General features: G+C 48.7%; 1 protein-coding gene across 3 annotated transcripts; it reads right to left on the bottom strand.

Moving 5' to 3' along the window:
- Nucleotides 1-5,276: 5,276 nt before the first annotated feature.
- Nucleotides 5,277-12,708, bottom strand: RHBDD2 (rhomboid domain containing 2). 3 transcript variants are annotated; one of them, XM_037506856.2, is made up of 4 exons: nucleotides 12,492-12,708; nucleotides 10,030-10,437; nucleotides 6,460-6,610; nucleotides 5,277-5,869 (listed from the first exon to the last, which is right to left on the bottom strand). In XM_037506856.2, exons 1-4 carry the CDS (start codon nucleotides 12,667-12,669, stop codon nucleotides 5,512-5,514), a joined length of 1,095 nt encoding a protein of 364 aa, XP_037362753.1. In that variant the 5' UTR covers nucleotides 12,670-12,708; the 3' UTR covers nucleotides 5,277-5,511. The 3 variants fall into 3 exon arrangements, with proteins under 3 accessions (XP_037362753.1, XP_037362754.1, XP_037362755.1); XM_037506857.2 differs by lacking the exon at nucleotides 10,030-10,437; XM_037506858.2 differs by lacking the exon at nucleotides 10,030-10,437 and having other exon boundaries at nucleotides 6,460-6,574.
- Between the last annotated feature and the right edge of the window lie 374 nt (nucleotides 12,709-13,082).

The following is a 13,082-nucleotide window of genomic DNA, read 5'->3' as shown; positions in this document are numbered from 1 at the left end:
TGGCTGTGTGTGGGAAGAAGGAGCCAGCCCATCACATGGCAGAGCTGGCTCACCCTTTGGCAGAGGTGGCAGGCCCACGGGAGGGCCAGCTTTGCCTGCCCCGAGTGCACCCTCCAGCCTCCTGACCCCTGAATCCAAGGGGCAACCCCAGGGAGGGCCCTGCCTCAGCCCGGCTCTGTCACAGACAAATTTGTGTGACTCCCTCCAGACAGAGACACTCTTGGCGGGGGGTCTCACCACCCCCAGGAGCAAGTGCATCCTTTAGGCTGGCCCCCAAGGCCCTTCCCACCCTGGCTGAGAGGCCTCACAAGTCCAGCTCTAAGAACAAACCCTCACTGACCTTCCCGCACCCCACATTTGGGTCCAACCAAGCGAACACACCCATCTTAGCGCACGCTGTTCTCCCCTGGAATGCCCTTCTCCACGTTTTGTCCCGGAGAGGCCTGCTTGGCCAGGCTGTGACAGGGCGCACAGGCTTGTCTTGGGGCACTCCTGGGTGCTGAGCAGGACTCTGGAGCCGGCCCATCACATGGCAGAGCTGGCTCACCCTTGGCAGAGGTGGCAGGCCCCACAGCCATCCGGGGAGATGAACCTGCCTGTATTCTCCTCCTAGGGTTAGTACAACAAAGAACGTCAAGCTTAAAACAACAGACATGTACCCAGGTATAGTTCTGGAGGCCAAAACTCCCAAATCAGGCATGGACTGGGCCATGCTCCCTCGGGGGCTCCAGGAGGACTCCTCCCTCGCCTCTTTCTCACTCCTGCCAGTGGTGGCCACTGTGTTCAATCACGGATTCACTGCATGTCCTTATCGCTCCCTGGGCCTCATGTTCACCGGTGTGGGCTCTTTTCCAGTGTCCTTCAATGTCTGGTGACCCTAAGTGAAAGCAACAGCCTCGATGGTGAAATTCCAGGCAAGTGATGGGCAGACAGAGGGGCAGGAAGGGCAGGGCCCTATTCTTCACGGCGATAGATGGCCACGCATGTTCCTGAAGATTTTGCTCATTTTCAGATGCTTCCTGCCAGCCATCTGCTTATCTCACTGTGTGTTTGGGGAAAGGCAGGGGATGGTGGGAGATGCAGCTGGGCCAGCTGGAGGGACAGGGCTTCCCACCTGAGCACTTACCTTGCCTGTGACGTGACACACGTGTGTGCATGCAGACGTACACAGACCAGCTCATGCGTGATTCTGTGTGTGCATTTTTTGTGGTCGGTGGGCATCACCAGTCTGAACTTGAATCGATGTGGGTGGGGGCCCAGATTTGTGAGCTTCAGCACACACACATGTTCAGAACGTTGTGCTTGTGTTTACACAAGTCTGTGTGGGCTGTGTGGTGGGGAGTGCAGAGGCGCTATGTGGTTCCAGCTTTCCTGGGCACTGGGAAGGCCCAAGCTAGCCCAGAGCCACTTCTGTGGAAACTGTTTTTCCCATCCTAGGCCCTTGAGTCATAGGAGGCCCTAGCTAGAGCCCCAGGAGGAAGAATTCCACCAAAGGCAGCCTTGAGATGTGACTTGGCTAAGGTTCAAGGGTAGAACTGGGCAGGCAAGTCGCTAGGGACCTTTCTGGGAGGGGATCTAGGCTCAAATCAGAACCCTGGAGCAAGTTTCCAGGTGTAATCTGGGAATGGCTGGAGCTTCAGGTGCAGGTTAGGGTGTTGCTTTTGCAGCCGACAGTGGTTCATGCACAGACTGGCAGATCAGAGCTCAGGAAGCGTCCTGGGATGGAGACAAGGGAGGTGCCTCTGTGGGTCTTAAGAACTCAAGGGACCCAACCCAAGCATCCAGCCCAAGGTCAGTTCCCCACACCCTCACACTCCATGCCTGCGGGAACCTCATCCTACAGGATTGTCTTGCCTCCCTCTCTTTGGGGGGGCCTTTCCTCATCCCATTCACTTGAGAGCAAGCTGACCCCTCCAGGCAGGGAAGGAGCACTGGGTTTCGGGAGCAAGGCTGTGTGCACATATTCTGCTTGGTCACCAGCTCAGGACAACCCCAGAAATCTTTACACGCCGGGCTTCTGTTTCTGCCTGTCTAATACTCTCCCCTGCCCACGCCCACCAGCCTGTCCTCCTCTACACCTCCCCCCACCCCCCCAAGGTTGCAAGGCAGGGCCACCAGCTTGGGCTGCTGCAACCAGCTCTTTCCTAATGTGTGCACCTCTGGATCCTTGCCCTCTTGCTTTTTGCTCATGCTGTGCCCTCCTCCTCCTGGCCCTTGCCCTGGCCTGGCAACTCTCCTCCTTGGAAGTTTCTTCTCTGACCCTCCCCTGTGGCTCCCATCTCTCTCTCTCTCTCTCTCTCTCTCTCTCTCACTCCATACAGCACATCTCCCTTAATGGACCAAGAGACATTGAAGGCAGGCCTGGGTCTTTTTTATCTTCATGACCCCAGAGCTGAGCACAGTCCTGGGGCTCAGTACTGGCTCACAAAGTGTTACAGAAATGAATGAAAGAACAAGTGTGAGAAGGAATGAAGCCTGGCAGGGCACACAGCCTTTATTTTGTGCTGTAGTTATGCACAAATCTGACACCCCCACCAGGAGGTGTGTTTCTGGAAAAAGGGCACCAGCCCTCTTCCTCCTGTCATGCTAGGACCTTGAAGCCAAACCTCCCCTGGGGAGTATTTATAGAACTGGCCCCAGCGTGATTCTGCTTCTCTGCTGCTCCCTGCTGACCAGGTCTGGAAGCTTCTCTAACTGGAGTAGGTCCTGCCTGCCTGGGGATAGGAGAGAGGTTTCTGGTTGCAGGGAGTTATGGCTTTCCCTCGTGCTGAAGATCATGTGTTCTTCACGCTAACAATAGCAACAGGACACGGTGGGTGGCTTCTTCCTTCCCTGCCTCCAAAACTCCCTCCATGAGTGTGCTCAGTATCTGATCCTCAGCTCACCAGCTCTCCAGGATGGGGGAGGCTCTTCTGAGAGCCTTAAAGTGTTGTTGAATTAGTTTTTTTAAAAAAAGATTTATTTATTTATGCATACAAGAACTGGGGTACAGGCCAGAGGTGGGGGGGTGAGAGGATTCACCAGAGACAGAGTGGGGAGCAGAACAGGCAGACTAACTGAAATACACTGCTGAGGGGAGCAGTGGGAGAGTCAGGAGAGGTCTGCTGCACCATGTGGGTCCCCTCCCTGGCCAGGGATCTAACTCATGCTGCAGTGGCTGCGGATAGCTTCATAGTGCTGAGACTTAACCCCTTGCGCCAACAGGGAGGCCCCCCCTGAATTAGTTCTTTATCTGTCCATTCTTCCCTGGCCCACCTCCCACTCCCCTCCCCCCCAGAGTCCCCCAAGGGCAGGGATCAGCAGCTCATTCATCAATAAATATTTAGATAAATATTTACGAGCACCAGCCCTACTTTGGGTTCTCTGCTCACGGAGCTGGCCTTCATCCCAACCTCTAGCTCGAGTCTCGAGTCTTGGCATGCACTCAGCACACGCTCAGTGTTTGTGGGCGTGGATGATTTGACAGGCAAGGCAAATGGGGGTGGGGTTTGGTAGCTCCTCCAGTTCCTCTGAAATGTACACCGAGGGGTGAGGTGGCCTCTTCTGACCTGCTTCCATGCTGCTGATCATATACTGCTGCCAGACCCAGGGAAGTCCAGCGGAACAGACAAAAGGTCAGTGTCAGAGTAGCTGTCTCAGCAGATGCTGTGGTCAGGGTTGCTGGTGGCTGCTCTTGCCAGACCCGTCCTGCCTCTTGGAACCCCATTAGTAAAACCAGGAAGGGGTGATGGTTGGAATGAATGGCTTCTGAGGATCCTCAGAACTTTGCTACTCAGAGATATGTGAGAGTTTGAGAGGGTCTCCCAGCCCAACCATCAGCAGGCCCATGGCCTCTACAGCCAGGCAGGCCATGCCAGGAGGTCCAACACAAAGGACATGACCCTGCCACACTGGGGGTAGGGGGACCTCTCAGCTGCTTCTGGGTATGGGTCTGGGACAGGAGTAGAAGGAAAATGTAAGGGACATACGACAGTCTGCCCTCACCAAGTGATACTGGGAAAGGTGCCAGGTACGGCTGGAGTCAGAGGCCCAGGCTGGGCCCTGTCAGACTTTGCTCTGACTGCAGACACATGCCAACTGCAGCCTGGGCACCTGAATCCTCCTTCACAATCCAGCTCAGGAGTCACCTGCTCAGCTCCACCCCCAGCCCCTTTGCCCAAATGAGCCATCCAGGTATATGCGTACCACTGTGGGCCCCACCTGGCCGGGTGGATTTGTGGGTGTGCCTTATCCACCTTTAATACCCAGGACGCGTAAAAAGCCAGCTCAGAGTGAGCCATCCAGCTCCTGATGGCCAAGTATGATGACATCCATGGAAGCACATGCACGTTGGGACATTTCCTGATGGGAGCACACGGAAGGAGCCGCAGCTGATGCTCATTAGTAGCCCTGCGCTCTCCTCGGGCTCATCAGGTACCTGTTGGCTCAGTTACATCGCTGCCCTTGCCCTGTCCTGCCTCCATGAGGCCGAACCCCACAAACTACATTTCTTGGATTCTCCTGCTAATGCATTCCTGGTGAATGTGGCCCAGAGGGAGATGCTGACGGGAGATGGGGCAGGAAAGACACCCGGGCTCTTGTCCCTGCTTCCGGCTACAGCAGTCATTGCTGCCCATACCCATGTTACCCCTTGGTACAAGGTCCTGTAAGGCAGCCCTTTTCACAGTGGCCCAAGATGGAACTTTGGGAACATGCTCCCCTATTTAGGGCAGGAGTTGCCAATCTCAGGGTTGCCATTTCAGCTATCCCAGCACTGCTGCAATTCACCCCCCAATGCCCAAGTGGAGTGGAGGTTGTTGTCCTGACTCGATGACCCTCCAAACAGTTGTCTTCTTCATCACTCCACGGCCCAGATCTCAATGCTCTCCCTATCCCCCGTCCAGACCACAGAGAGACCACACACCACAGGCAGGTTGAAGGCTGTTTCTTTATACAAAGGCAGTTAACACTACACAGGCCACTGCAGTTCACACAGGTCCGTCTCACCACTTCTGGGGCAGAAGTCTGGGTGGGGGCGTCACTGCAGGGAGAAACACTACACAGGCCTGGGGACTGCCAAGCACATCAGCAGGGAGCTTCCAAAAGGCAGACACAAGATACACAGACACACTATAATCAAGAGCACAACACACAGGACAGGAAGGAAATGCAGAGCTGGAATTTCCAAGGACGACCTGGGCCTTCTTCTCCCAGGTGTTATCCGGGAGGCAGGACTGTGAATGGGAGGAGCCCGGGCCTGATGCCAAGCGCCCCAGCCATGGCGCTACAGTGCTACGCAACCTTATAGCATCACAAAGTGTCTCGCTTTCTGCACCTGTAAACTGGGGACAAAAAACTGCACTTCACAAAGTTGTCGTGAAAATGAATGAGCTTGAAATAGGAATATCAAAGTACTCAACACAGAGCCTGGCACACAGAGGTGTTCAATAAATAATTTTTTGTAAAGAAAATCTCAGAGAGGACCTTCTTCAGAAGGCCATGAGGTGAGATAACTCCCCTGGAAAATCTCTCTCAGGGGATCAGAACCCGTGAGCACTCCTTGGAGCCTGCAGCCTTCGGAGTGGCCAGGGCTCCAGAATACACTGTGCCGGGGCAGTTGAGGGGGGCAGGAGGCTGAACCCCCATGGAGGCACCCGCCGAAGCTGGGTAGACACCAGAGGAGTTAGGGGTTGTGCCAAAATGGTTCTGTACATAACACAGGCCGGAGGCAGGCTGGTATGGAGGCAGGCTGGGCATGTGCCCCGGAGCACTGGGGGGCCAAGAGGCTAACTTTTGGCCACTAGTGTGCTGCATCTGGGCGACAGGGTGGTTGGGGGACAGGTGAGGATGGCCACTCTGCGTCGGGTAGGAGCCAGGCACAGGGTTCATTCTGGAATGAACAAGAGACAAAATGGTCATCCGGCTAGTAATACCAAGGCATGCGGCACCCACAGGAGAAATGCTCGAGACCCAGGAACTGTCACACTACAATGGGCTGCAGACGTTTCCTGTTCACTAGCTCTAAGTACTAAGTTGGGGAAAAGTTTCATTTCAACAGAAAACAGATGTCCAGAGAGAGAAGGGCCCACTCAGGATCCTGCGCAAGCCAGTGGTATGAAGGGACACTGGGCCAGTGACGCATTCAAGAGACCAGCAGAGTGGAACCGTAGAAAGAGAGTGAGTAGGGGCTTGGAAGCAAGGAGCTCCCCCTCCCCTACACACCTCCCTTCCTCCCCACCCCTCTGCCATGTGCCATGGAGGATTAATGCTGTGCTCCAGTGCTCTCCCTTTCCCATCTCTGCTTGGCACTACTTTTGATGTAGTTGGGCAGACAAAAGTATTCAGAACACTTGTGTGTGGATTTTCTGGGCCCAGGGCTACCCAAACCCTGTTCCTTTTCCCTTATGACACTGAACCAGTCATATTCTCCACAAGCCATGAATTGCCTTTAAAGTAAGATTTAAGAGTTCTGTAACTTACTTCCGGCTATGGGCTGCTCTTCTTTCAGCTGAAGAGCCTGAGATGTACTTGAACATTGAAATCCTCCTCATCAGGCTGAAGGGGAACTTCTGGTCAAGCTTCAGTGCTACACGCTCTGAGAGGTCGATGGAATAGCAGTATGTGATGCCATCTGAGGTCAGTATATTAAGTAAAATTGGAGGTAGCTAAAGGGCTAAATACTTCCCATGGAAGAATACAGGTTCCCACATTTATTCTACAGGGATATTAGTGCTCATTCCCACCATTATCTTACAAGAGTTTCAAGCCCAGAGGAAATCACAAGTTGAGCTTCTACTCACTGTACCTCAGAAGGAACATGGCCAGTAAAAGGGGAGGGTACATAGATGCTAACACTTTCCCTTCCCCTAAACCAACCCAACTGCCATCTCTTGAGTCCCTCTAACCCCTGCAGTCGTGGGTACACACCGCTGTCCTTGCAGTGGAATGAGGCTGTCCTAATACTCTCCAGCGTGTACATACACAGGGCGAGGTGAATGTGGCTATGCAAAGAACAGCTACTGAGGAAACAACTACCAGGGAGCTGGTAGAACTACACCTGTCCCCAAGTCCCCAAGAGATGCTGAAGTTATAACCAGACAGAGTAAGGACACATCATTGTGAACACTCAGGGCATTCAGAAGAAAATTCCAAAAAGGCAATGACTTAACAAGTAAATTAAGCACCTATCAGGAAAAAACAACTACTATACATATGTAAGTATAAAAGCATTTAAAGGAAAACACAACCATAGTAATGGAACACACAAAAAAGAATGTCAATACAGAAATGAAAAGTAAAAAGAGATTAAAGGGAACTTCTTGAACTATAATATATAACTTGAGGACGAAAAAACCTAACTGGATGGGTTTAACTACATGGTAGACACTGCAAAAAAAAAGATCAGTTACCCCATCATTGAACAACATCAAGTAGTCTAACATATGTGTAACTGATACCCTAGAATGAGAGAAGAAAATAGGAGAGAAATATATACTCAAAGAAATAATTACAATAATTTTTTAGAGTTGATGAAAACTCTAAACTCTAGATACAAGATCAGTAAGCTTCAAGTAAGGTACACAAAGAAAATCACCCTATGACACATCATGATAACTAAGTAGCTGAAAATCTGTGATAAAGGAAAAATCATGAAACAAGTCAGAGACAAACAATGAATTATACAGGGTAACAATAAAAATGATCACTGAGGACCTAAGCTCCAGGTATGGCTACCGCATTGCTTTATGCAAAAACAATAAAGTGAATTAAGCCTGTTTTTAAAAAAAGATTACTGACTTCTCATTAAAAAAGATACAAACCAGAAGTAAAGTAATGACATCTTTGAGAATAAAGGATATCAGAGGCAATAATTCTATAGTTAGTAAACTAAAGACACTTTTTGAGAACCAAGAGCTTTTGAAAATCAAGAACTTATTATCAACACACCTGTTTTTCAATATATGTTAAAGAAAAAATTTCAGGCTAAAGGAAAATGATACCACATGGAAACATGGAAGCACAAAAGGATGAAAAGAAGTAGAAATGGTAAATGTTCCTTTTTAAATTAAAAATAATTGTCTAATATAAAAGTAATAGCAACATATTCTGTGATTTATAATATATGTAGAAGTAAATAATGACATAACACAAAGAATGAAAAGAAGAAAAAGAGAAATACAATGTTATAAAATTCTTCATTATCTGTGAAGTGTTGTTATCTAAAAGAAGTCTGTGATGAACTAAAAATGTATATTGTATATACTAGAGCAATCACTAAAAATAGGACAAAGAGGTATGATAAGCAAACAGAGAAGATAAAATGAAATACTAAAAAATATACAATTAAAGGCAGGAAGAGAAATAAGGAATAAAGAACATCTGGGGCAAAGAGAAAACAAAAAACAATCTGACAGAGTTAAACCCAACCATATCAGCAATTACTCTAAATGTAAATAGGTTAAACATACAATTTAAAACTGTCAGACTAGAGAACCAACTATATGCTATCTATATGAAACATGCTTTAAAGACACAAACATGTCAAAAATCTAAGGATGGAAAATACATACCATTTGAATTCTATTTTTAAAAAGCAGAAAGTTAGAATAACTATAAATATCAAATGACAAAGACTCTGGGGCAAAAACAATTCTTAGATGAACAGGGTAAATTTCATGATGATAAAAGGTGAATTCATTAAGATGACATACTGAACCTATATGTGTATGCATCCAAAAACACAGCTTCAAAATAAACAAAGGGAAAAATCATAAGAATTGGAAGAAAAAAATAGACAAATCCACAATTTTAGTTGCAGAATTCAATGGTCTTCTCTCAGTGAGAGAAGTATAAGAATATAGAAGAGTTGAACATCAATACCTTGACTTAACTGACATATATATATTGAACACAATACCCACCAATCACAGAATATGTTCTTTTCAAGTATACAAAGAATATTCACCAAGATAGAGCAACGCAGGCCCAGAAAAAAATTTAAAAGGACTACATGAAAGAAATAAAAAGTCAACAGCAAAAAAGAAATCTAGAAGATCACCAAATATGTAGAAGTTAAGCAACTCACTTATATGAAATAACCCTGGGTACAGTCAGAAGCGCGGGAGGGTGAGAGAATTCACCAGAGCCAGATATTTGGGACCCTCCTTGGCTGGGGAGCAGCCGGGATCGAACCGGCGCCGCAGAGGCCGCGGGCAGCTTAACAACCGCTGCGCCACCGGGGAGGCCCAGTTTAACTGACAATCATCATAATTTGTGGGATGCAGCTAAAGTAGTGCTTACAGGGGAGTTTATAGCTTTAAATTTTGATATTAGGAAAAAGTTTAAAAGAAATGAAATTACAATAAAATTTAAAATAAGATAAAAAGAGCTATGTTATGTATATTTATACACTGCCTACTCTACGAACTTATAAAGATTTTAAGGATGCACTGAGTAAAACCCCCAATATCATCAATTCTGATATTTAAAAATGTGGCTCATTCTGTATTTTAAATTGTTTTTCCTAATTGCCAAAATATATATACAAGGCATGTAAGGCCTGACCTAATTTTTTAATTTAATTTTTAATCATATTTAATGATATTTAACTATATTCTTTTACCAATGTAAAAGTCTGTCTTAAAACATTTCTTTTTCCTGAATAAAAGATCAAACCAAATAAAAACAATAACAAAACAAATCTGTTTCCTATTCCTTTCATCTCCAGCTCATGGTATTTCAGATTCTTCCAACAAACTCTCACAGTGATTCAAATATAGGTTTACACCCCTGTTCACAAGGGAAAAAAATCAGAATATTTCATTGATAGTGCTAAGGAGGCATGTGACATGAGGGAGTAGTTATGTTGTTTTTTCCAGATAAGGAAATTTTGGCCTAGAGAAAGAATTTAAACTGCCCAGGTTACATGGTTTTCAAGGGTGAAGCTAGGACTCAGATTACTTGCATCTGAGCCCATGGACCTATCTACTTGAGCCCCCAGACCCTCCATCTTGGTTTACCCTTAGGCAGGTTATCTTTTAGGAAGGATACACGCTAGCCCAATCCCAAGTCCACAGACATTACTGAGGAAAGAGGTCTGGGGAATGAGCCAGGAAGCACACAGCAGTAGCCATGGCACCACCATTGTGGGCACGACCACCCCAAACACCAGGGCCCTCCTCATCCGAGAGCGGACAGAGTTGACTCCCAGCATGGCAAAAGCCACTGGAGTGAAACCTCTGGCATCCTCCACCTCCCCCAGCCTTGACAGTGTTGTCACAGCCTCAAATGACAGGAAGATGATAGCAGAGAAGAGGGCGAAGATCACGGTGAAGAAGCAGTGGCGGACGGTGCCCACGGTTCTCTCAAAGTTGCCAGCAAAGCGCCAGATGACGATAGCACCGCAGAATAGGGAGATTGGATTCTCATAGACAAAGATGTAGGTCACCAGCCTGTAAACTGCAGAGGGAACTGAGTTAGAGTCCTCCCAGTGGGTTGCTCCAAGGAGTGATAGCCTGGTTACAACCCACGTAGGAAAGGGGGAGTAGCCCCCATGGTAGATCACTGAGAGCCAGTGAAAATCAGCAGGAACCAAGACAAGCAGTGGGAGGCAGCCATGTAAGACCCCAGACTCAAAGGAGAGGCGTGAATATCTAAGCCCATCTCTTTCCCAGACCTGGAGCAAGTCTCATCAGTGACTGACTTCCATGTGGGGAAAAATCACTTTTTAGCGTGGGATGATCTTTGAATTTGTAATGTGCTTTATCATCCTTTTTCAGGTTTTAATACTGACCTATCTCACCGGGCAGTTTGAGGGTTAATTAATTGTAACAGCTTCAGGGTTCACTGAGTGGGTGTCACTTAACACTCTGTGTGCCAGTCTCCTCGGCTGTAATCCTGACCTCTCCTTCCATAGTGGCTGTTCAGAAGAAGAAAAAAGGGACCATGAATTATTTTGCACCTATAAAGATCATAAAACTGTCAGTGTAGATATAGAATTCAGAAGTCTTCCTTGAAAAATGTATCTAATCTTATAGCTAGAGCCATGCTTTACATGCAATAAGACAGCAAAGAATCTTACTTATATGTTTCTAAAAGCAATCATCTCTTACATACTTTTACTCCCTGCAGGCCAAAATGCTACACTGAAAAAGGGAATGTAGTGGCAGGAATACTGAAGTTGGGAGCTAAAGACTTAGAGTGGAATAGGCTCTATCATGACTGCTGGTTGAGCTCACCTCAAGTCACCGGCCCTCTGGGCTTTAGTTTCCTCATTGCAAAGTAACAGGAATACACGTGAGATCTTCAAAGGTTTCTTATGTGTCCATTACTCACATGCCCCTGAACCCCACCCTCACAGAAACTGAAGGAAAGAAAAAAAAAAAGGGAGCTGTTTTGGCTGGCACGCTGTATCTGTCTATGATGACGGTGCTGTGTGTATCTCAGGTATGGTAAACAGTTTTAGATTTGAGCATAATGGAGGCAATGAACCATTCAGTCAGGTCATCTCTTTTAAGGCTTCATTATCTGAGAGTACGTCATCATTTGTTGAATACCTCCAAAATTGAAATTCCACGTACAAATGTGAAGATTCTAGAAGCAACTCTATATGATTTGGGGATTACAAATATATCCGTATGTATGGATGCATACATCACACAAGAAAAAGAAAAATTTGGATTCCTGTCTCAATCGTATGACTTAATAGCCCTGCGATTCTCCGCATTGAGCCTCAGTTTCATCTAAATAATGGGCAATAATAAAACCTACGTCATGAGATCACGAGGATTAATGCAGGTGAGTGTGCTTCGCAAAACAAGAGCTATACAAATTCCCCATTTTCCTTCCCAGAAAAGAATGGAGAACAAAACGGGTTACTAGAAATGTCTTTTACGAGCCAAAGTTTATGTTTTATTGGTCTGCAATATTTCACTCCTCCAGAGAAAGCAAACCCTCTCCAAAGGGAGTAGATGGCCCTCCCCCTCCTTAAACTGGGAACCAGAGTCAGGATTATGCTACAAACGAAGATGCGTAAGAAATAAATGCCACATCCCAGCAGGACTGGAGGCTTAAAGGGGTTGTCACAAATAACGCTCAAATGTCTTGATGAAGGTGAGAAAAAAAATCTTCAGCGCGAGCTGGGCCCTAGAGCAGACGTAGGTGTATAGGTGACAGGGAGGGGGCGGGGAAAATCCTCCCGGAGAGCGAGCAAGGATGAATGAATGGAACAGGTTTGCTAGCGATGAATTTGGGGCCCTTGCCCAGTCCCGGTGGCGACAGGGAAAGGGGAAAATTCGTGTCGGGGAGGATTATAGAGATGACGAAGATGGGGCTGTGGAGACACAAAGACGTGCACTATGGGGCTGCTCCCCCGGGTTGGGGGGAATGATGATGCGGACCGAGACGGGGTGGCAGGAGGCGAGCCCCGATGGCGCGGGTGCTGGGAGGCCGGGGCCCCACGGCGTGGCGCAGTCCGAGGAAAAGGGAGGGCACCGGGGTCCCGCCCAGCTCACCTTGCCAGTCGCGCAGGGCGTCGGCCTTCAGCGAGAGGCCGGAGGGCGCCAGGGGCTGCTGCAGCAGGAACAGGCGGGGTCCAGACACCAGCAGCGAGAGCAGCGCGGTGAAGAAGGTGGCGGATGGCACCTCGGGAAAGAAGGACCAGCTCCGATAGCCGGGCTCCGAGACCGCCATGGCCGCCAGCCCTCCCGCGTCCGGCTCGGCTCTGGCAGGTCCTCGGCTGCTTCCGCCTCCCTGCGGCTGTCTCCCCTGGCAACCGCGGGGGCGGCGGCCGGAAGCCCCGCCCCAGGCCCCGCCCCGAGCGGGGTTGTCCAATCCGGTGGCTCCGACCAGCCAGCCCCCGCGCGCCGGAAGGGGGTGTCGGCCAGCGCCCTGGGGCTGCAGCAGCCCAAGTCCAGCCCGCACCCCCAGTAGGCCCCTGTAGTGTGGCGTGGGGGCGGCTACACACCCAGTCTCTCTCTCTCTCTCTTTCTCTCTCTGTCTCTCTGTCTGTCAGTCTGTCTCTGTCTGTCTGTCTGTCTCTAGCCCCCCACTCTCTTTCCCCACTTTCTCTTCTCCCTCTCCTCCCTCTCCCCCTCTCACACATC

Source organism: Talpa occidentalis, unplaced genomic scaffold, assembly GCF_014898055.3.
Source record: "Talpa occidentalis isolate TD23 unplaced genomic scaffold, MPIMG_talOcc4v2.1 talOcc4.12, whole genome shotgun sequence".
Lineage (NCBI taxonomy): Eukaryota > Metazoa > Chordata > Mammalia > Eulipotyphla > Talpidae > Talpa > Talpa occidentalis.
Note: the sequence above shows the minus strand (reverse complement) of the source record. Positions and strands in the feature narration are given on the sequence as shown.